The sequence below is a fragment of the Schistocerca serialis genome, chromosome 4 (assembly GCF_023864345.2).
Source record: "Schistocerca serialis cubense isolate TAMUIC-IGC-003099 chromosome 4, iqSchSeri2.2, whole genome shotgun sequence".
NCBI classification, from domain to species: Eukaryota; Metazoa; Arthropoda; class Insecta; order Orthoptera; family Acrididae; genus Schistocerca; species Schistocerca serialis.
In genome coordinates this window covers 828,399,584-828,423,251 of record NC_064641.1, presented here as the reverse complement: position 1 = coordinate 828,423,251, position 23,668 = coordinate 828,399,584, and the positions used below count along the sequence as shown (strand labels likewise).

Genomic DNA, 23,668 nt, shown 5'->3' with positions numbered 1-23,668 from the left:
GTGCTGGCCAGGGCAGCAGTCGAACATTTTCTGTATCCGGAAAGGCCCGTACAGGACCTGCAACATGCGGTCGTGCATTATCCTGCTGAAATGTAGGGTTTCGCAGGGATCGAATGAAGGGTAGAGCCACGGGTCGTAACACATCTGAAATGTAACGTCCAGTGTTCAAAGTGCCGTCAATCCGAACAAGAGGTGACCGAGACGTGTAACCAATGGCACCCCATACCATCACGACGGGTGATACGCCACTGTGGCGATGACGAATACATGCTTCCAATGTGCATTCGCCGCGATGTCGCCAACACGGATGCGACCATCATGATGCTGTAAAAAGAACCTGGATTCATCCGAAAAAATGATGTTTTGCCATTCGTGCACCCAGGTTCGTCGTTGAGTACACCATCGCAGGCGCTCCAGTCAGTGATGCAGCGTCAAGGGTAACCGTAGCCACGGTCTCCGAGCTGATAGTCCATGCTGCTGCAAACGTCGTCGAACTGTTCGTGCAGATCGTTGTTCTCTTGCAAACGTCCCCATCTATTGACTCAGGGATCGAGACGTGGCTGCACGATCCGATGCAGCCATGCGGATAAGATGCCTGTCATCACGACTGCTATTGATATGAGGCCGTTGGGATCCAGCACGGCGTTCCGTATTACCCTCCTGAACCCACCGATTCCATATTCTGCTAACAGTCATTGGATCTCGACCAACGCGAGCAGCAATGTCGCGATATGATTAACCGCAATCGCGATAGGCTACAATCCGACCTTTATCAAAGTCGGAAACGTGTTGGTACGCATTTCTCCTCCTTACACAAGGCATCACAACAACGTTTCACCAGGCAACGCCGGTCAACTGCTGTTTGTGTATGGGAAATCGGTTGGAAACTTTCCTCATGTCAGCACGTTGTAGGTGTCGCCACCGGCGCCAACCTTGTGTGAATGCTCTGAAAAGCTAATCATTTGCATATCACATCATCTTCTTCCTGTCGGTTAAATTTCGTCTGTAGCACGTCATCTTCATGGTGTAGCAATTTTAATGGCCAGTAGTGCAATTTGTGATCAAGACTGTTTTTGATAGTAAATATTAGTAATACAACTGATCTCTGGTTGCTCACACAATGTATTCAACAGTAATAGCCGTTTGTTATCGCTACACTCATTATGAATTGTCCTGTATATTTGGTAAGTGCCCTCGTCTGACGAGCAGTGTGGTGCTGGAGGAATCGTTAGGTAAACCGCTGCCAAAGGTGAAGGCACAGAGGGGGCACAATAACTGACCGAAAGAAAGAAAGATGGTTTAAACCTGGAGACGTACTTGAGTTTTCCTACCCTCGTGTTGCTATCTCCCGTGTAATAGAAGAAGCCTTTCTGTCAGCTCTTGGCTGAAATCGCACGCTGGTTTCACATCGCCTCTTCTACAGTATTTATCGTTAACATGGTTTATGTGGCAATAGTACACTTCGTTCACAGAGTTGATGCCTCTGCAGCTCTCTAATGTTCACCAGTGCAGTTCTTGCTGCTTCTTCCTTAAGGTATTGCAGGGTCTTCAAGGTCGGCGAGCCCACAGTGAAGTAGATAAGCTGTTTGACCGATAGCTGCTCACTTCTTCCGAGTGAAGAGTAGAACGAGATGCGACGGTAAAGAAAGCAAGAACGTGGTGATGGGGCAACGGGGATGGTAAGTACTTTACTTGCCTCTCCAGCCAGCAGTTCTGATACTCCCGAGTTTTGATTAGGACGATCTACTGTATAAATAAAAAAGAATTCAAGAACAAGCCTTCTGTAAATGACGAATTATATTGCGGGAGTTGTTAGTTGTTGCACCTATAGACAGATATACTCTATTCGTATAAGTTGAATCTTCGCGCCCGCATCTCGTGGTCGTGCGGTAGCGTTCTCGCTTCCCACGCACGGGTTCCCGGGTTCGATTCCCGGCGGGGTCAGGGATTTTCTCTGCCTCGTGATGGCTGGGTGTTGTGTGATGTCCTTAGGTTAGTTAGGTTGAATTAATTCTAAGTTCTAGGGGACTGATGACCATAGATGTTAAGTCCCATAGTGCTCAGAGCCATTTGACCCATTTGAATCTTCGCGTGAACAAACGTATGCCTTGTCGTTAGTCGTCTTATCGATAGAATACGACACTACTGTTGAACTTGACTACAATGACATAATCAATGAGTTTGTTTCGGTCAGAGGTAGCAACTGTCAAATTATAATAAAACCGCTATTCCTGGAAAGGGATACATTTTCAATTCTAACCCGTTTTCCTTCTGTTTCTAATCAATAATTTATGAGGAGCAAATGAAATCTCTTCATATTAAAATCGATGTACAGTAGCAGCTGTGAACATAAGATATCGATTTTGTTTTAATTTGGTTTTTCTATAAAGTTTGTGCTATTTGTAATTTATTTACTACAATGATACATTTAAATTGTTGTGTGCAATATTTTTCATCACTATAGATGATTTGAGTAACAGAGGTTTCGTCGTAAGTGTCTCTGGGGTTTCCGACGATGCCTAGATGAAAACTACAAGACGCAAATGTAAAATGACGCACGCAGGTGGATGACGTATATCTCCGAATTTCGATTCCTGGTATGTCCCAGAGTTTGGCTGCAGAGTGCACCAGGTGTTGCAGTACCACCTTTCTCCAATATCATTTCTCACGTAGCACAAATGTTTATATGTAATAGTGCAAATGATGTATGCGGGTCAAAGGCTCATTACGACTGCCAGAGGCATATAATCTCTGATTCGTGATATAAAGACTCTGCGGATAGAATGTGGGACGTTACGTGTACAATGGATTTATTTTTATTGAGAAATGCGAAGAGTAGGATCGCAGTGGAATTGAAAGTACCGGCTTTGATGAAAGCTGCCATCTTGAATACGGAATGAGATGTGATTAATTGTGAATTTCATCTCATACAAGAAGGCGCTGCGTACCGAAATGTGGCTAGGAAGATCATTTCTGAAAAAAATATAATTTCATGAATGGAAAACGTAGGTTCAATTCCTTGGATAACTTCTCCGTTGCCTGTGTCTCGGAAAAATACTTGGTGTGTCGTAACTCGTAGATAACTTTGTGTCCAGGGAAATCAGTAGAGCCTACACCGCGGTCGGTGGCGGTAGTAAGTTCCTATGAGACGAAACTGCTAAGGTCATCGGTCCCTAGGCTTATTCACTACTTAATCTAAGTTAAACTAACACTAACGACAACACACACACCCATGCCCCAGGGAGGACTCGAACCTCCGAAGGGGGATCCGCGCAAACCGTGGCAAGGCGCCGCAGACCGCACGGCTACCCCGTGCGGCTCTCGGACGTTTATGCTCTATTTTACGAGATTAAATTCTGAACTTTATCGAAATTGATTCACAACTTGGACAATGATTCCCATGCTACAGAGCGAGTACGTCATAGCACCCAAGACGGCTTCCGCACTGCGTACGATTGTGCCTCTGATCATTTTAAGAATTTTCAGAGTCGACGATCGCCAGAATTTTACAGAGCTACAGAGCTTTTATTCCAGGTGCTGATTTCGACAAAGAGCGTCAGACAGAGTATGATTATAAACTATAAAGTCTATAATCATTTTGTTTTATAGACTGCAGAATTCAAAACAGTAGCGAAGTTTCTACCTGGGTGTGCGAAGGATAATTGTATAAAAAATATTGGGGAAGGGCTTCTTTCGCACAAAAGCTTCCATTCAAGTAACTAGATATTATTCAGTCATAACAATTTAACTTCAATTTCAGGGGCAGATAAGTTAGTGTCAGAATGTGTACACAGATAATGCCCTCCATACTGTCGCATAGAATGAGGCCGCGCCTGGAGATGTAGTCAACCCAGTCAACAGTTTTATCGAACGGGTTGCTATCTTTGCACCTTGCAGGGCAGCAATGAACTGCACACACGTGTTCTTCAGCTCGTAGACTTTTCGCACATCAGGAACAGTGCCCATATTACCTCTAGATTTCCAAACTGCCGTAAAACTTACTATTGCAGTAGGGTATGAATCAGTACATTTTATTCTTAATACGGTATGCAACACACCATTGAAGATCTAACAGTGGCAATTAACTAATGCATAACCTACAGATTATGACGATCTTTGAATAAAATGTGAAACAGTAATCTTTACGATGGTTTAGAAGTAATGTAACATTTTAGCCGCTTTAGGATTTTTGGGTTAAGCACATGCAGTTAACTTCAAATATTGGAGAGATACTCTACCTTCTTGTCTTCCGTGCAGGGGTAGGGGAGAGCTGTGCAAAGTTGCCGTGGCGGGAAAATTGGCTATTGGAGTCCTGCAGGCTATGAGGTGCTATCGTGGCGAGGAAAATGCTTCAAAGTATTATCCCTGCCGGCCCATTCAGCCAATTAAGTCTAACCTATTTGTTTTGCCACTTCTCAGAGGTATAATAATTTTTGTGGATTTTTAGTTATCCTGTGGTAAGGTAAGTGGTCAGTTTGTTCATTGTGGAGACGGAATGTGTCTTACGTCTTTTTAATGAAATTGTGTTGGAAGCGTCATATCTTGACTCTATAATTCTTCTTTAGTTCTTGATATTTCGATGATGCTATCTACATCTACATACATACTCCGCAATCCACAATACGGCGCGTGGCGGAGGGTACCTCGTAGCACAACTAGCATCTTCTCTCCCTGTTCCACTCCCAAACAGAACGAGGGAAAAATGACTGTCTATATGCCTCTGTACGAGCCCTAATCTCTCTTATCTTATCTTTGTGCTCTTTGCGCGCAATGTAAGTTGGCGACAGTAAAATTGTACTGCAGTCAGCCCCAAATGATGGTTCTCTAAATTTCCTCAGTAGCGATTCACGAAAAGAACGCCTCCTTTCCTCTAGAGACTCCCACCCGAGTTCCTGAAGCATTTCCGTAACACTCACGTGATGATCAAACCTACCAGTAACAAATCTAGCAGCCCGCCTCTGAATTGCTTCTATGTCCTCCCTCAATCCGACCTGATCGGGATCCCAAACGCTCGAGCAGTACTCAAGAATAGGTCGTATTAGTGTTTCATAAGCGGTCTCCTTTACAGATGAACCACATCCTCCGAAAATTCTGCCAATGAACCGAAGACGACTATCCGCCTTCACCACAACTGCCATTACATGCTTGTCCCACTTCATATAGCTCTGCAATGTTACGCCCAAATATTTAATCGACGTGACTGTGTCAAGCGCTACACTACTAATGGAGTATTCAAACATTACAGGATTCTTTTTTCCTATTCATCTGCATTAATTTACATTTATCTATATTTAGAGTTAGCTGCCATTCTTTACACCAATCAAAAATACTGTCCAAGTCATCTTGTATCCTCCTACAGTCACTCAACGACTACGCCTTCCCGTACACCACAGCATCATCAGCAAACAGCCGCACATTGCTATCCACCCTATCCAAAAAATCAGTTATGTAGATAGAAAACAAAGCGGACCTACCACACTTCCCTGGGCCACTCCAGATGATATTCTCACCTCCGATGAACACTCACCATCGAGGAGGGTATACAGCTTTTGTGTAATGGCTTCAATGCGGGTCAGATGGTTATGTCAGCGGTGGCCCCTAGCCGCTTTGTGTAGGAAGAAAACGTAAAAGCAGCAGCCGAGAGAAGGGCTCCGGGGTCATACTTGCAGCATGTTCGTATAAGAGTGGCCTAGAAGCGAGAGATAGAATAGAGAAAAAGTAAAGTGGAAAAAGGAAAAACGGAAAGTAGCCAAGAGAAGAAAGACAGTAACTAGAAAACAGCGGAGAGCTGGAAACCCTAACCTAGTAGAGCTCTTTTTGATGACAAGAGAGTGCATGTACTGCGAAGAAAAATTTTCAGATACAAGGCTAAAAGAACAGTAGATTTAATGCGAATTAAGCTCCCTCTGGTCCCACTAACTCTGTACAGGACGAACACAGTTTTACTTTTATTTGTGGAAAGTTTAAATAATTTAATTCTAATCATGGTTTACAATAAAATTAATTCGGTTCTTTGTTAAAACCGTTTTCATCCCTTATTTTTCAGTTTAAAACTAAGTGGCCACATTGTCTGCTGAAATCAGGGAAAGTTGTCACTTTGTGAAAATTTAACTGTTTTAAGTATTTAATTTGATTCTAAGGTAATTATATTCGATATTATACCATAAGATACTCAAGCGCCAAAGAAACGTATAGGCATGCGTATTCAAGTATAGAGATATGTAAACAGGCAGAATACGGATCTGCGGTCGGCAACGCCTGTATAAGACAACAAATGTCTGGCGCAGTTGTTAGATCACTTACTGCTGCTAATGGGCAGGTTATCAAGATTTAAGTGAGTTTGAAGGGGATGTTATAGTCGTCGATGGGACACTGCATCTCCGAGGTAGCGATGAAGTGCGGATTTTCCCTTAAGAACATTTTACGAGTGTACCGTGAATTCAGGAGTCTGGTAAAATATCAAATCTCCGACATCGCTGCGACCGGAGAAAGATCCTTCAAGAACGGGACCAACGACAACTGCAGGGTATTGTTCAACGTGACAGAAGTGCAGTCCTTCCGCAAATTGATGCAGATTTCAATGCTGGGCCGTCAACAAGTGTCGGCGTACGAACCATTCATCGAAACGTCATCGATATGGGCTTTCGGAGCCGAAGGCCCACCTGTACACCCTTGATGATTGCACGACACAAAGCTTTACGCCTCGCCTGGGCCCGTCAACTCTGACGTTGGATTGTTGATTACTGGAAACATGTTGCCTGGTCGGACGAGTCTCGTTTCAAGTTCTACTGAGCGGATGGAAGTATACGGGTATGGAGATAACCTCATGAATCCAAGGAGCCTGCATGTGAGCAGGGGCTTTTCAAGGTGGTGGAGGCTCTGTAATGGTGTGGGGCGTGTGCAGTTTTATGAGATCCCTAATACGTCTAGATACGACTCTGATAGGTGACAAGTATGTAAGCATCCTATCTGCTCACCTGCATCCATTCGTGTTTATTGTGAATTCCGATGGGCAATTCCAGCAGGAAAATTCGACACTCTATACGTTCAGAATTGCTACAGACTGGCTCCACGAACACTCTTATCAGTTTAAACATTTCCGCTGCCAACCAAACTCCCCAGGCATGAACATTATTGAGCATATCTGGGATGCCTTGCAACGTGGTGTTCAGAAGAGATCTAAACACCCTCGTCATCTTACGGATTTATGGAGAGCCCATGCAGGATTCATGGTGCCAGTTCCCTCTAGCACTACTTCAGACATTAATGGAGCCCATGCAACGTCGTGTTGCGGCACTTTTGCGTGCTCGCGGGGGCCCTCCACGATAATAGGCAGGTGTGCCAGTTTCTTTGGATCTTCACTGTGGTTGCAGACTATGCTACTGGCCTTACAAACTAAGACTACCTTAGCCTGGATACTTTCACCGGCTTTCCCCTACTTGTGAGTAGTACTGTACTTCCCTATCACAAATGATTTATGTTACAGAATTATAATATTTGCTAAAAGTGCTCAGAAGCACTTAACAACGAACAATAAAAATTCCTAACCTATTAACACAAAACTGAAGCATTAGAAAGTTGCGATTAACACTGGGTTTATCTATCGTTCAAATGTCTTGCCGTATACACACTCTACCAGTTAAACAGTTTGGAGAAGAAAGGGAGAAAGAAAGACAAATACTGGATATAAACCTTGAAGATGAGGTTTGGCTATTGAGAAGGAACTAGGAGGTGTACGAAAAATGTGGTCCTCTAACAGATACAATGAGAAATGGAAGGCTTACACTCTGTAGTCAGTTATGAAGAATATTTAACAAGTGGCTGGACTTGCTAACGTAACCGGTTCTGCAATGGGGAGATACGCTGTCTCCGCATTGAATCTACCCAACGGATTACCGACTAGGGGTCGGTGAATCAGCTAGCCTGGATATGGCCAGGGGGGGGGGGGGGGTGAATAGCAGACTGATGATCTACTTAAAGACATTGTTCAGCACAAAACATAGCTGGACGTTGCAAGTATGTATATCTTCTTTCTTTTCAAATTACTGTTTACAAAATACGCGATTCCTCTCTCTCTCACTCAATTATATCCAGTTGTGCTTCGTTCTGTTTTATATTTACGACACATTATAATTTATTCAATATTTATGCACTGAGTACACTCCGGTGATATGACCCCAATCTAAATTTCTTTTTGTTACTTGAACGTAACATCTGACAAAACAGAGTGACGACTGTCACGTTGAACAGGTGCACTGCACTTTTTTAATATTTTCAATACATCCTGTGTGTATTACTTACGGTCTTTATGAACCCAATGGTACTAAGTGACACAAAAAGAACTCCTGGTACTAGGAGGGGTAGGAAACATCTACAGGTGTTGGGAATATCAGACGAAGACGCAGAAAACACTCATAAAATCATGGAAAAGGGACTAAAAGACAAGGATTTCAACAAGAAAACACAAAAAAGAGAAGAAAGAAAACAACAGAGAGGACACATGAAGAAGTATTGCGAAGCGAAAAAAGAAAAGAATATGGTGATATGCAGGAGTTGTTTTATGTGGTCCTGTGTAGGTTACATTGGAGTAATAACAATAACCTCTGGACGGCGACGGTGCTGTAGCCGTCCAGCCAGGGTTGCGCGTTCTGCGGCTGCTGCCTGCTGCCGCACGCCCTCTGACAGCACTCTCGCCGGCGGCACAGCAGCGCCGCCACCACAGCTGCGGCCGCTGCCAGCAACACCACGGTCACCACCACCACCACCAGCATCAGGGTCTGCAACATAGATCAAGCGTTTCCCGTACGGGACCTCCGCTAAACTCCAGCACATAGAGGTAAGCCGTCAGTTCCACAATGTGGCTACTTGCGCAGCACATACACTACGTAACCAAAAATCTTTGATCACTTATTAATACGCTGTATGTCCATCCTTTGCCTTTATGACGACTTGAGCTCCGCTTGGAGCAGTTTTAATGGGTTGTCTTAATATCTCTGGAAAAATGACAGCCCATTCCTCCTCAAGCACCGAAACCAGAGAATGTAGTCATGCTGGACGCTGGGGTTTGGAGCAAAGTCAACGTGCTGACTCATTCCAGAGGTTTTTCCATTGGATTCGGGCTACAACTCGCTGCAGGCCAGCCCAAATGAAGACTGTTATTGTCTAAGAAACACTGCCTCAAAGATGCTGTTTAATAACTGTCTGGATTGTCCTGCTGATGCAAACGATCACCGAGGTGTTCCTCCACTGTACGAAGTATAGAATCTTCTTCTTCTTCTATTTGATCAGACCCAGTAAACCGCACGCTGCTACAAGCTTCCTCTTCTATTGTATTCTGTCCATTGCTGCTATCCGCCATCCGTCCACATCTATTGATGCTTGGTTTAAATCTTCTTGGAGGATATCCCTCCAACGCTTCTTGGGTCTCCCTAGTTATCTCTTTCCTGTAGAAGTGAAATCCATGAGCTTCCGAGGCCATCTGTGATCTTCCATCCGGGCAACATTCGTTTGGCTTTGACATTTCCTGCTATGTTGGGCTGCTGTCTTCTTCCTCAAGCTCTTGAGTGTGTCTGACTCTCCATTCCCTTGTGTCTGCATCCAGAAACGGGCCGAAGATCTTCCGAAGCACTTTTCTCTCAAAAACGAGGTTACGGAAGTCCTGTTTCCTGATACTCCACGTCTCACAGCCATTTATAACAACACGCTGCATCAGGGTTTTGTACAATCGAATCTTGAACTGTCTGGAGGGATATCTGAACCGAAGCAGTTGTGCCGGGCTGTGGTAAGATCGGTTTCCTGCTTGTATTCTGGCATTGATCTCGGCTTCACATGACGAGTTCTCAGTGAAAAGTGCCCCTAGGTATTTAAATTCATGCATTCCCTTGTAGGACTGGTCTTCCACTTGCAGTGATTGAAGATGACCAACAGTCTCACAATGACCACGCGTCACAACGAGGTACTCTGTCTTGGTTTCGTTTCTGTTTGGCCCAAATATGCTGGCAGCCTCCTTTAGTGCTCTGGTCATTTGCTCCAACTCCTCTTCTGACCCAGAGAGTAAACAGATGTCGTCTCCATAGGCTAAGTATGCCAGTCTCTTTCCTTCGATTTCAATTGCTTCGTTCTCTCGGAAGGTCTCGCGAACGATCTTCGCGAGGGCAAAATTGAACAGGATAGGGGACACCCCATCTCCTCGCCGGAGTCCTGTCACAATTTAAAATTCCTCAGTTACGCAACTTCCCATCTTCACCTTTGCACGTGTTTCGCTCAGACAGATCTTTATCAGATTGATGAGTTTCTCTACCATGCAAAACTCCCTTAAACAGCTGAGCAGGCTGTATGCAATGTCATAAAAATGTTCATATTGTTCTGCATTTAGCTTTTTTTTTAAGTTAAATGATGGGAGACACCCAAGCCGCGAAAACGAACACCATACTGTAACACCACCTCCTCCATACTTCCCTGTTTACATATTGTATACAGTTATTTTAAACAATGTTTATTTTAAATTTGGAATATAGAACCATTCTCGCCTAAATTCAAAAGATTGTTGAATGATCAGCTTGCATTAAAAAGCACACTACTTTGATTGCAAATAATCTCTCATAAAATATGAAAATCAGCCCATCTCTTTTATATATTGCAATCATGCGTCATGTTTTTTCAAATGTGTTATACACACTGAGGAGCCAAGAAACTGGTACACCTGCCCATTATCGTGTAGGGCCACCGCGAGCACGCAGAAGTGACGCAGGACGACGTGGCATGGACTCGAGTGACGTCTGAAATAGTGCTGGACGGGACTGACACAATGCATCTTACATGGCTGTCCATAAATACATAAGAGTACCGGGTGGTGGAGATCTCTTCTGAACAGCACGTTGCTAGGCATCCAAGATATGCTCAATAATTTTTTTGTCTGGGTGTCTGGGAAGTTTGGTGGGCAGCAGAAGTTTTGAGACTCAGTAGAGTGTTCCTGGAGCCACTCTGTAGCAATTCTAGACATGTGGGATGTCGCATTGTCCTGCTGAAATTGCACAGTGGAAATGGAGATGAATAGATGCAGGTGATCAGACGGGATGCTTATGCACGTGTCACCTGTCAGTGTCGTATCTAGACGTATCAGGGATCCCATATCACTCCAACTGCACACGCCCCACACCATTGTAGAACCTCCACCAGCTTGGACAGCCCCTGCTGACATGCAGGATCCATGGATTCATGAGGTTGTCTCCATACCCGTACACGTCCATCCGCTCTATACAACTTGAAACGAGAGTTGTCCGGTCAGGCAACATGTTTCCAGTCATCAACAGTCCAATGTCAGAACTGACACACCCAGGCGAGGCATAAAGCTTTGTGTCGTGCATTCGTAAAGGGTACACGAATGGGCCTTCGGTTCCGAAAGCCCATATCGGCGATGTTTCCTTGAATCGTTCGGACACTGACGGTTTTTGGTGGCCCAGCATTGAAATTTACAGCAATTTTCGGAAGGCTTGAACTTCTGTCACAATGAGCGATCGCTGGTCCCGTTCTTGCAGGATCTTTTTCCGGCACCAGCGATGTCGGAAATTTGACGTTTTACCGGATTCCTGATATTCGCGGTACACTCGTGAAATGGGTCGTACGGGAAAATCTCCACTTCATCGCTAACTCGGAGATGCTCTGTCCTATCTCTGGCGCGCCGAGTATAAAACCATGTTCAAAATGACTTAAATCTTGATAACCTGCCATTGTAGCAGCAGTAACCGATCTAAGAAGTGCGCCAGACACTTGTTGCCTTGTACAGGCATTGCCGACAGGAGCGCCGTATTCTGCCTGTTTCCTATCTCTGTATTTGAAAACGCATGCCTACACCAGTTTCTTTGGCGTTTCAGTGTATATTTTCTTCATATTTTTTGGTTATATTTTTTATGTATGATTTTACATATGTTCCTTGCTGCTAGCGCAGAAGACACGTAGATGTTATTCAGTTATTGCAAATTGTCAATTATTATTTAAAATAATTATTTAAAATAATAATATTCAATTTCTGAACATACCATGACATTGCCCTTCTATGAATAAGATATTGAATGTCTGCTAATCTAAGTAAGTTTCTGTAATATAATTTTCATGCGTCATTTAAATGTATAGCCAATGCCTAAAGGTTTATAATAAGCCTAATTTTGTAGGCTTTTGAAGATAACAAATTAATTTGTCGAAACCGGTAAGGATGATAAAATTTATTTGCAATTGACTTCTGAAATTTATCCTGAAAAAAATTCTAAGCATACACTTGAATCTTAGTGTGTATTTAGTTAGTTTAAACTTATGCAAAAGAAAAGAAAATTCTTTGGTATCAACAGCATCTTCGTCGAAGGCCCCGTGTCGCTCATAGCTATGGGGGGACGGTATGCTGAACTCTCCGGCCATTGCGCGACAGGCGAGATCGCTCTTCCATCGCTCCCTGTGTCGCCTCACATACACGCTACCGTTTTTGAAATTTATTTATTTTTTTAGTTGTGCTGCCGAAGTGCTACCATTTGTAGTGGTTGGACTTCTGGTATGTGAGATATTCAAAGGATGTACTCTTTGTTTCCGTTTTAGCAGGGTGGGCTTGTTCGTTCATGGACCCTGCCGAGGTGCCGTGGTATTTTATTTCACTGTTGGGGCAGCATATCCAGTATTCGTAACCTGTGCCACTGTGCCGGTGCAACAGCGCCGGTGTTGTCCAGGTGACGTGTTGTGTGTTGGAGGAGGTCGACCTTACCTAGAAGTTCCCTTGTTGAGATGACGATGTTTTCCTTAATTTTAGGTATATCGAGTTCATGATGGTTGTCTCTGAGTCCTGCCCTCCTGAGGTCCCCCAACATCAGGCGGAGGCAACGATTGCAGCCTGTCTGAACAGGTTTTAGGTTAGAACTGCACGTCGTTCCCCGCGTGGAGCAGCCGTAGAGTAGCGCCGGGGTAATCGTCTCGCAACACAGCCTCAGTTTAGTTGTGACCCTCGGGTCGCGTTTAGCCAGTAGTGGGTTGAGTTGATGAAGAAGGCGAAGTACTTTGATTATCGGCGTCTGGGTCTGTGCTTTGAATAGCAACTCACAAGCACTACTGCCGGGTATTTGAGCGCAACCAGAGGACGCTATGTTGCCATGATCTCACTGCCTGCGACTCTGACTTGTCAGGGCTTCTTTTTAAGTAGCCACAATTCACAGCTTCGCCCCAAGATTTCAGTGGACTTATAGACCTATAAACATCAGTAGGGAAAAGTGCAGTGAGGTAAATACATCGACATACCATGAAGCTGGTAATCAATTGGTATTTGCTAGTGTCTTATAGAACTGCATCAGCTTTCAAATTTGTTTCTATCGGCAACATTACCCTCTTTATATATTACTCAGCAGCACAGGCGGACCTACAGCACTTCAAAGTTATACGTGTGACTATTGTAAATAAACTTACTGATATGTTACCGTTTTGCAGATGGTCTCTCATTTTACTGCCACCTCGACTACCGACACATGAAATTCTTATGGTTAATCTTGACACTAGAGGTAAGTACATTATTGAACGTAAGTGAACAAATACTCAAATAAACTATTCATTTCTTCTTACCTCTGATGGTGGAGTACTTCCATAACCTGAAAAAGATAGAAAAAAATGTTTACACACCAAACGTATAGTATTCAGAATGTTCAGTTTGAGTATGAGCTTGTTTAAAATGCATTGGCGTGGAACAACTATGTAACAGATTAACTCCAAGTTGCATAAACGATGATCGAGAAAAGACAACATATGAGAAGGTATTATAGCTTCGTAGTAATAAAAAAGTGAACGTGAAATATATTCCCAAAGAGCAAGTTCTTGGAAATGAATATGTCATGAGAAACGAAACTTTGCGCTGAACAGGCGTACGAACCTCGGTCTCTCGATCCTAGCAAGCGCTCAATCAAACCATCCAAGCATGATTTCAAGACGGTTCCAGTGGCGTTTACGTTTTCTGCTTTTCATTCCGGAAAAACAACCAGGTCTTGCCGCTAATTATTTTCAAGCCATATTTATTAGATAGGATGTTGACCCGGCAGGCTACCGAGAGCGCTAACGCACTGCTCCCTGGACTCGGGCGCGCCGGCCCCGGATCGAATCCGCCCGGCGGATTAACGACGTAGGGCCAGTGTGCCGGCCAGCCTGGGTGTGGTTTTTAGGCGGTTTTCCACATCCCGCTAGGTGAATACCGGGCTGATCCCCACGTCCCGCCTCAGTTACACGACTCGCAGACATTTGCAACACATTCGCACTATTCCATGGCTTACATTAGACACAGACAGCTGTGGTACACTAATTCCGTCCCAAGGGGTACGGGGTGGCGGCAGGAAGGGCTTCTGGCCACCCCTTAAACTTACCATGCCACATCCGATTAACCATGTCTGGCCCTGCATAAATGCGGGACAAGGCTCAGACAAAGAAAGAAAGATTTATTAGGTAGGATGTTCACGTCATCGCATTTCTTCGATTTCATCTCCTTTGTTTTCATTAGTCTTATTTGTGTGAGTTCAATTCAATTAAAACAGCGACACTAGTACTCCTTGAAACAATATAAGTATATAATACTTGCCTTTGCTTCCCACAACAAAACTACTAACGCATATGAACTTTTATCTGAACTCTGAGAGAATTATTTCGAAGTACGTGGCGAAGAGTTCTTTTTATTGAGCCAAGTGTAATAACGTTTCTTCCCGTTCAGTTCACATATGGATTGTTTCTGCGAAGGAAAGGAAGGAAGGTCAGAGTCTAACGTTCCAAGTTCGAGGTAATTAGAGAAGGGGCTCAAGGTCGGATTGAGACGAATCGCGAAGCAACTAGGCCGTGACATTTTCAGTGGAAACATCCGGCAATTTTTCCTAAACCGTTTAGGGAAACAATGGAAAATAAAAATCTGCCGGTCAGGACAGGAATTTACACCGACGTCCTCCTTACTTCGAGTCCACTGTCTTCCAACAGCGTCAACTGATTCCTTACTGTGGGAGGGCTGATTGATGCTGTGGCGGGTGAATGAAGCGGAAGAGATAATGTAGAAGTAGGCGCAATGAATGGTAAAGGTGAAAGGACACTGGACACTTAACTTTTTGTTATGATAACTCGTTAGTTGTTGGTGAAACCTTGTTGGAGGACCACAAAAGAAGGTAACATACGTGGTTTTCTAGTCTGAATGAATTGAGGTATCAATTTGACTACATACTTATACAGAAAATGTATAGGAATTGCTTGAAGAAAGATAAAGCATACTCAGAGCTGTCATAAATCCTAACCACAACCAGATGGTAGGGCAAATAAACGTGCAGTTTTCACAAGAAATGCTAAAAAGAATTTTAATATGGAGACCGTAAAGCAGGCATGTAGTAACTGGTAAACAGTTTTACAGAAAACTGGAAAAGATTATTAGGAAGAGTGCGTTAATGAGAAATGGATAAAAATGAGGGACGGTCTCATGGCATTTTCAAAAGAATTTGTAGGAAACAAGAAGCTTAAAAGCATCAGGTTGTAATGCATAATGGAAAACACGTTAAAAGAGATGGATAGGTGGAGGAAATGGTAGAATCTAAAGAACAAAGAAGGGAAATTATGTATAAGAAATTGAGTAGCGAATTAACAAGAGACTCGGAATATCCAAGAAAAAAAATGGATGAATGGAAAATGTAAGGAAATAGAAGATACGGGGAAATAGGAAAAGTATGAACTGATGTATAGGCTAGCCAGGAAGATAAAATTTTCGAAAATAAGAAAGGAAAGGTTAATATGGAAATTGAAAGAAAGAGTGATACAATAACTAAAGAACCACAAGAAATGTTAGAATTATGGCGTGAATATATGTATAGTTCTGTATGAGAAGGATCTAAGACCAAGCAGTATAAAGAGTGAAGAAGATGCAAATGTGACGATTGAAAACAGACGTCGCAGCTTTGATGAAGATGTATAGAAAGCACTGGATGAGAGTACAGAGAGCCCTGAATCATATGGAAAATAGCAGGGCATGTAGAGCTGACGATTTGCAAGCAGCTTTCAATAGAAAGAGCAACTTATTATGAGGAAAGCTTGATAAAGAACACAGGAAAAGACTGGACACTCTACGAAACTGAAACGTGGACACTGAGAAGAGAGGACGAAAGAAATTTGGAGGCATTTGAGATGTGGGCTTGTAGGATGACGGAAAGCGTTATTTGAGCACAGTGAGTAACTAACGAAGAGGTGCGAAAGTAATTGGGGAGGGAAGAAAACTACTAGAAGTTATAAGAAAAATGAAGAAGAATTGCTTTCATCTGATATTGCTACGCGACTGTTTGAGGGGGAATGTTTTTTAGGGGTTTGCGTGTGGGAGAAGAGTGAAAGGAATGGATCGATACAAGAATGTGGGCGACATTAAAAGAAAAGGAAACTACGTCTCATTCAGACTCCATCCATACTCAAATCGGGGCTACCTGGACACCCAATTAAACCCTAATTATATACGTCTATATCGCCTTTCCTTCAAGAAACTGATTCTGAATTTACTCTAGTAACCCACTTCACCTCGCACCTCCCAATGATTCTACTTCTACGCAAAAAAATCCCATCAGTTCTATCGATTCACCCTCTTCAATCGAGAACGGCAACTATAGAGACCATTCCATACGCAACTTAAGCACTAATCTCAAATAAGTACTGAAAAGTATATCACCTACTATGTGTTACAAATTTGTCGTCGAGTTATTCTTACCAGCAAAGTAATCAAATAATACCGAACAAGCGCAGACGATCGAGCTATTTGCATCATGCCTTCAGTATATCCTCAGTTCGCGTAAGGATTCTAGCTTTGTCCAGTTTACAAACTATCTATTGGTTCCTGTCTCGGGTTCTTCGGTCGACGTTCATCTAATGATTTTACTGACGTTTCGCCAGCACGAGTGGCAGGCATTGTCAAAGCTTCACCCTCAGTTGCCACCGGCAATGGAGGGTGAAGCTTTGACAATGCCAGCCACTCGTGCTGGCGAAACTTCAGTAAAATAATTAGATGAACGTCGGCCGAAGAACCCGAGAAAGGAGCCAATAGCCAGTTTGTCAACAAGTGGCCACGAAAGCCTTAACAATTTTGTATTTGTCCAGTTCGTCACCCCTTACGCCGATGAATACAGAAAAAATACCACTTCTTCAGGTAAGTTACCAATGTCAAGATACATGTCACACGTAAACTACAACGTACATTAAGGGATTGTACATAAGGTTATTACTCTTAAACAAGGAATGATCCAAAACACTCTTCTTCCTTAAAATCAGTTTACTAGTGAAACGAATGAAACGTCTTCTTATCAGCCGAACAGCGCAATTTATCTATTTACCAATGTTACGGCCCAGAATTTACAGAACCTACTGCTTCCCAACACGCAGTGAGTTTTACAGCCATGATACATTGCGGGCATTTCATCTCCCTCATCATATGACTGCATATACCTGAAAATATCTTTGTTTCCTTGACTTAGAATTCGCTGCCTTTGTAAGTGATGCTTTATTCGTCTCGTGAGTAAATTTTACCACTAATTACAAATCATTGAACATCATGTATTCTGTCTCACAATCTGCATCTATCTTTCCTGTCGCTAACGTAGCCACTACCGGCGAATGAATTTCACCCTTCTCCTCAAATTCTAAGACCTAGGGAAAATCCTATTTCTTGCATTATCTTTTACACCAAAACGGCTTTGTCTGCTTACAGTTTTTCAATCTTGGGTCATTGCCGAACCATTCTCCAACAAAGTTCCCCCTTCTCCGGATCTCACATCATTTAGTGGACTAAGCGTTTAGAGTCCATGCATCCACACTTCAGCATCTGACCTGGTGCCCAGGGGAAAATAAGCATTGATGGGTTGCTCTTGCCACATGTACTTGGAGGTGCTAACCAAGGTAAAAACGTACTAATCCTAATACAGTCTCCAAATGAATTAAATAGCTATGTACCGTTGGTCAATGCGCCGTCCTTAGTCTCCAATAAAAATATCAGCATTTATACCACTAACACACTGTGTAATTCGAGCGGTCTAAGGCGCTGCAGTCATGGACTGTGCGGCTGGTACCGGCGGAGGTTCGAGTCCTCCCTCGGGCATGGGTGTGTGTGTTTGTCCTTAGGATAATTTAGGTTAAGTAGTGTGTAATCTTAGGTACTAATGACCATAGCAGTTAAGGTTTCACACATTTGACTCTGACTTTCACTCTGTGTAATTAATTAAGAAATACATATTCACTAAAAACTAAAACACAATGGTGTTATGCATTCTGTGAATGGGGAAAACATCTATCAACAAGTGTTGAAATTTGACAGTGACAGAATTTTGTGTTATTGAGGCTGAGGTTTATTGTTCAGCGATATTGCAATGTTGGCATCCCATGACTGTGTCGAGAATTTGGAGCCAACGTGTTCAAGCGGGCCCCAAGGGACTAGCGCACGAGAGGGCAGACATATTGCTCACTCAGTCATGCAGGATCGCACAGCCCTGTCATGTATCTTAGGAAAAGAGCTTCTTTATATTAACAGAAGCGTGCACACGAACACAATGACGGCGTTCGGAGCGTCACGGACTATGAGTGATGCAATCATTGTTGCAGTTTCCCTTGATGTGGCAGCACAGAGGTGCATTAAAAACAGTGTTCCAACGGTATAGGCTATTACACAGTCTTTCCAGACGAGTCCCGTTTTAGCGTGCAGTATCACAATGGACGTATTCATGTATGGCAGCTAGGAGGAGAACACATGTTGTCCAGTTTCATTCATCATCCTCATATGGAGTCAACACTTGGTATGATGATGAGGAGTGCCACTGGACACACAACATTAGTCTCTCTGGTTCCCATAGAAGGTAAGTTGGACAGTAGCCGTAAAGATAATGTCCGAGAATGTGCCCTATCTTTGAACACTTTATCTTTCCACAAGAGGGCCACATATTGCCCGTGCTGTCCTAGCCTACCTCGGTAGTGACCGCGTACAGCACCGTGGACTGTACACTCTCCATATTTATCACCCATTAAAAACATCTGGTTGTGTGTTGGCGAGAGAACAGCACGCTACTACCCACCAGACACATTGTTGATCAACTTTGGTAGAGAAGTGAACCAGCATGGAATGACGTACCAGCTTAGTTCATCTCGATGGATATCCATGTTGCCGTTTGTGCTGACAGAGGTGGCAGTTCTGAATATTGAATTTTGAACCCTATGTAGACCGTAATCACCTACAAAATTAAAAATGTATTTTCCCTTCACTGTACATTATCTGATCAACAGTATCCAGACACCTCTACGTAATGCGGACTGACCACTAATTGACCACTAGATGTCTCGAGGGGCAACCTCCCCCCCTCCCCCAGTACAAATGACGTGGATTACTGTCAGTAGAAAAGCAGTGACAGTAGAGCCTATTAAATTCGAACGTGGGCTGGCTATTGCATGAAATCTGAGTAAAAAATCCATCAGGAACGTCCCAACACTTCTAAAGCTGCCCAAGTTGACTGCCGGTAATGTGACTGTTAAGTAGAAACGCAAAGGACCCACCACAGCTGAACCAAGACCAGGACTCAAGCACTAATGGACAGGGACCCTCGAGCTTTGTGGAGAGTGGTTGTAAAAAAAATGCATTAAATCAGCGGAAAGAACCATCCGTGAGTTCAACTAGCACAATTTATTGTACATAAGGAATGGAGTACAGTCGTAGAGCAGATCCTATTAAGCCATACATTTTTGTAGACAGTGCTAAGCGACGCTTGGTGTGATCTAAAGAGAGACGTCCTTGGACAGTTGACAATTTGAAACGAGTGATTTGCTGTGATCAACGACCCTATACCCTGTGGAAGTCCGGGTTTGGCGAATGCCTGATGAATGTTACCTGCCGTCATGTGTAGTGTCAACATCGAAGTACGGAAGATGCGGTTTTATAATATGAAAGTGTTTTACGTGGCTACAATGTGGTCCCCTTAATGCACTTAGCAAAAAGGCTAAGTCCAGAATTGTTTGTATCAACAAGACTATGCACCCTGTCACAGACCAGCGTCTGTGAGGTAATCGTTTGTGGACAACAACATTCCTGAAATGGACTGGCATACACAGAGTTCCAAACAGAAAGCAATGGACCACCTTTGGGATGAGTTAGAGCGTCGACTTCACTCCAGACTCTAGCGTCCAACATCAGTACCTTCTCTGGTTTCGCTTCTTGAAGAATTCCTCCATAGACAATCCTCAGTGAAAGAGTTCCCAGCAAAGTTTAAGCTCTCACAAACGCGAAGGCTGGACTCACCCCATAGAGTGGACTCACCCCATATTATAGAACACTAACAGGTGTCCGAATGCTTCTGAACAGATCCCTTATAATTGAAAAAAATTAAATGTTGTTATTTGTTATCCTACCTGGTTCAAAATGGTTCAAATGGCTCTGAGCACTATGGGACTCAACTGCTGTGGTCATCAGTACCCTAGAACTTAGAACTACTTAAACCTAACTAACCTAAGGACATCACAAACTTCCATGCCCGAGGCAGGATTCGAACCTGCGACCGTAGCGATCTTGCGGTTCCAGACTGCAGCGCCTTTAACCGCACGGCCACTTCGGCCGGCTATATCCTACCTGGTGTTGTAATTGTAGCGGCCTGCAGTGTACCTCACTATTCAGTTCGGTTCTTACACCTAGCTCTCAACGGTCGCAACCCTCTTCATCCACTACCTCCTGCTCCTCCTCCTCCTTCTCTTACTCCTCTCATCAACGAACACAGAGATCCATCCGTTCACAACGTCCTGAATCGCGTCATGTCATCACATATATGTCATCAAGAACCGTCATCGTCTCGTACATTGCATCTTCAGGTATGTAAACACCATCTGTGTTTTATGATAGTAATTATAAACGAATATACGGGATTAAACTTATATATTAGTGTAGGATTTTATCCCCTTCATGGCGTATATCATGGCACCAATGGCTGTTTTATTTCTGTAAATTGATATGAATTATTTATCCGTCAGCCTACATTAGAATCTATTAATTAAGACAGTACTGGTTTCTAATTATCAAACTTTATTGTTAAAGAACATGAAGCCTGAAACTTCCTGGCAGATTAAAACTGTGTGCCCGACCGAGACTCGAACTCGGGGCCTTTGCCTTTCGCGGGCAAGTGCTCTACCATCTGAGCTACCGAAGCACGACTCACGCCCGGTACTCACAGCTTTACTTCTGCCAGTATCTCGTCTCCTACCTTCCAAACTTTACAGAAGCTCTCCTGCGAACCTTGCAGAACTAGCGCTCCTGAAAGAAAGGAAGTTTCATATCAGCCCACACTCCGCTGCAGAGTGAAAATCTCATTCTGGAAACATCCCCCAGGCTGTGGCTTAGCCATGTCTCCGCAGTATCCTTTCTTTCAGGAGTGCTAGTTCTGCAAGGTTCGCAGGAGAGCTTCTGTAAAGTTTGGAAGGTAGGAGACGAAATACTGGCAGAAGTAAAGGTGTGAGTATCGGGCGTGCTTCGGTAGCTCAGATGGTAGAGCACTTGCCCGCGAAAGGCAATGGTCCCGAGTTCGAGTCTCGGTCGGGCACACAGTTTTAATCTGCCAGGAAGTTTCATATCAGCGCACACTCCACTGCAGAGTGAAAATCTCATTCTGGAAACATGAAGACTATTTAGTGCGAATTTTGAGTGTAATTCTGCACAGTCATTCACACGGTTTGTGAGGTTTATACAGAGTATTCGGAAACTCCCATTACAAACTTCTGGGCCTTGTAGAGAGGAGTCAGTAAATAATGTTTTGAATGGGAACCCACGTCAGAAAACGTCATCCAGCGACGCTGCAGAGCGTCAAAGTTACAGCTACCGGCGCCTGTAAATGAGTGAATATTCTGAGTCATTTCCTATTGATGTTACAGACTTTCAAGGATGGTGAAGAAGGATAAAAGTATCAATTAGAGATAAGGGTCCCTGTACCGAAACCGAACGAGTCGAAAGTTATAAGTGAAAGCCGTTGTGATGCCTCTGAGAGTAGAATACACGTCAGGTACTGTCGTTGCTAAGAATGTAGGGTGTGCTACTTTCAGAGGTTATAGTATGGACCAAAACACGAAAAATATCCTTATCAACATGGGCTCTGGAATGCGTACCTTAAGAGCTGACAGCATTTTTTTTTTTTTTTCAATACAGGAGATGTGTTTCACACTTGGGAAGATCAAAAAGCGCTCCTAGCTTCTCAGGTACGCATTTTAGAGCCCATGTTTACTGGACATTTTTTCTTATTTTAGTCCATCTGCCACCTCTGAAAGTTTCATATCCTGCATTCCTAGCAACGAAAGTACCAGTACATATATTTCACTGTCAGAGGTATCAGAATGATACTCTCGACTCGTTTGTTTCCGAACAAGGGACACATACTTGAAATTGATACATTTGTCCGTCTCCACCATTCCTGAAAATTTGTAACATCATCACGGAATCACCCGGTTATGCACACATTTACAGATTTCCGCGTCTATAACTTTGAAGCTGTGTGGCGCCGTTGGGTGAAGTTTCCGGACACGGGTTCCAATACAAAATATTACGTACTAACTCTTCCCTTCAAGTTCTAGAAGTTTATGAAGGGAGTTTCCGAACACCCTGTATAAGCGTTATCAATATCATGATATTGTAATCTGATAATATTTTTTGATCCATCGTACAAGTAAACGAGGTAAACCATCTGTATCTGGAATTATGCATCCTGTTTGTCGCTCAGTCGGTTGAAATACAGCCGCATCACAATTACATTTCGAATTCTGGCGACTGTTGGTACACAACGGACACGTCAGTGACGATGTGTCATTATATCCTACAATCAGTATGTCATGGTACATTTTTTGTAGATGGAATGTTTGACCTTAAAAACTGTTAGAATGGCTACGTTTCATCAATCTATCATTTGCTCGACTTATCTGAAGATGAATAGTGTATGGTGAAGCAAAACTTCAAGAAACCTTTTAAATATAGGTTGGCAGTAAAGGTTTTGCCATGAAAAGTACTGATCGATGTCTTCTACTCACATTACGGAGACATTTTGTCTAAACGACAGTCTTACCAATAGTTCCAATTATGAATAAATTTTACTCTCCAGACGTAACTGCGAAAGGATAGTCAATGTCACGCGTAAATCAGGATCATTCGAAATGGAGAAATTTCTCAGTTGAAGAACGATGCAGGAAAGAAATAGCCATAGTGTTATTGAAGACATTATTCTGTACGTAACAATAAAATGAGGTATAGGAAAGAGGTATGACGATTTGGACAGTAGCAATGCAGATAAATGAGTGGAGAAAAGAATTGTTGGGTCGTTTGTGGGGGAGGAGACCAAACGGCCTGGTCATAGGTCTCATCGGACTAGGGAAGGACGGGGAAGGAAGTTGGCCGTGTCCTTTCAAAGGAACCTTCCCGACATTAGCCTGGAACGATTTAGAGAAATCACGGAAAACCTAAATCAGGATGGCCGGACGCGGGATTGTACCGTCGTCCTCCCGAATGCGAGTCCAGTGTGCTAACCACTGCGCCACCTCGCTCGGTGACTGGAGGAAAGACTATGCTAACGTAGATGACAAGTGATAAAGATAGTGTGAATGCAGTATAGGGTTAAACCCGTCATAAGCCTCTACGTACGTATTAAGA

General features: G+C 43.4%; 1 protein-coding gene across 4 annotated transcripts in view; it reads right to left on the bottom strand.

Moving 5' to 3' along the window:
- Positions 1-23,668, bottom strand: part of LOC126473434 (uncharacterized) — a 776,960-nt gene that overhangs the window by 35,779 nt on the left and 717,513 nt on the right. For all 4 annotated transcript variants that reach the window (XM_050100474.1, XM_050100477.1, XM_050100475.1 and 1 more), the window contains exons 8-9: positions 13,594-13,619; positions 8,602-8,777 (exon numbers count right to left, since the gene is read on the bottom strand). In XM_050100474.1, coding sequence (XP_049956431.1) covers positions 8,602-8,777; positions 13,594-13,619 — 202 coding nt within the window. The remainder of the gene's footprint in view (positions 1-8,601; positions 8,778-13,593; positions 13,620-23,668) is intronic.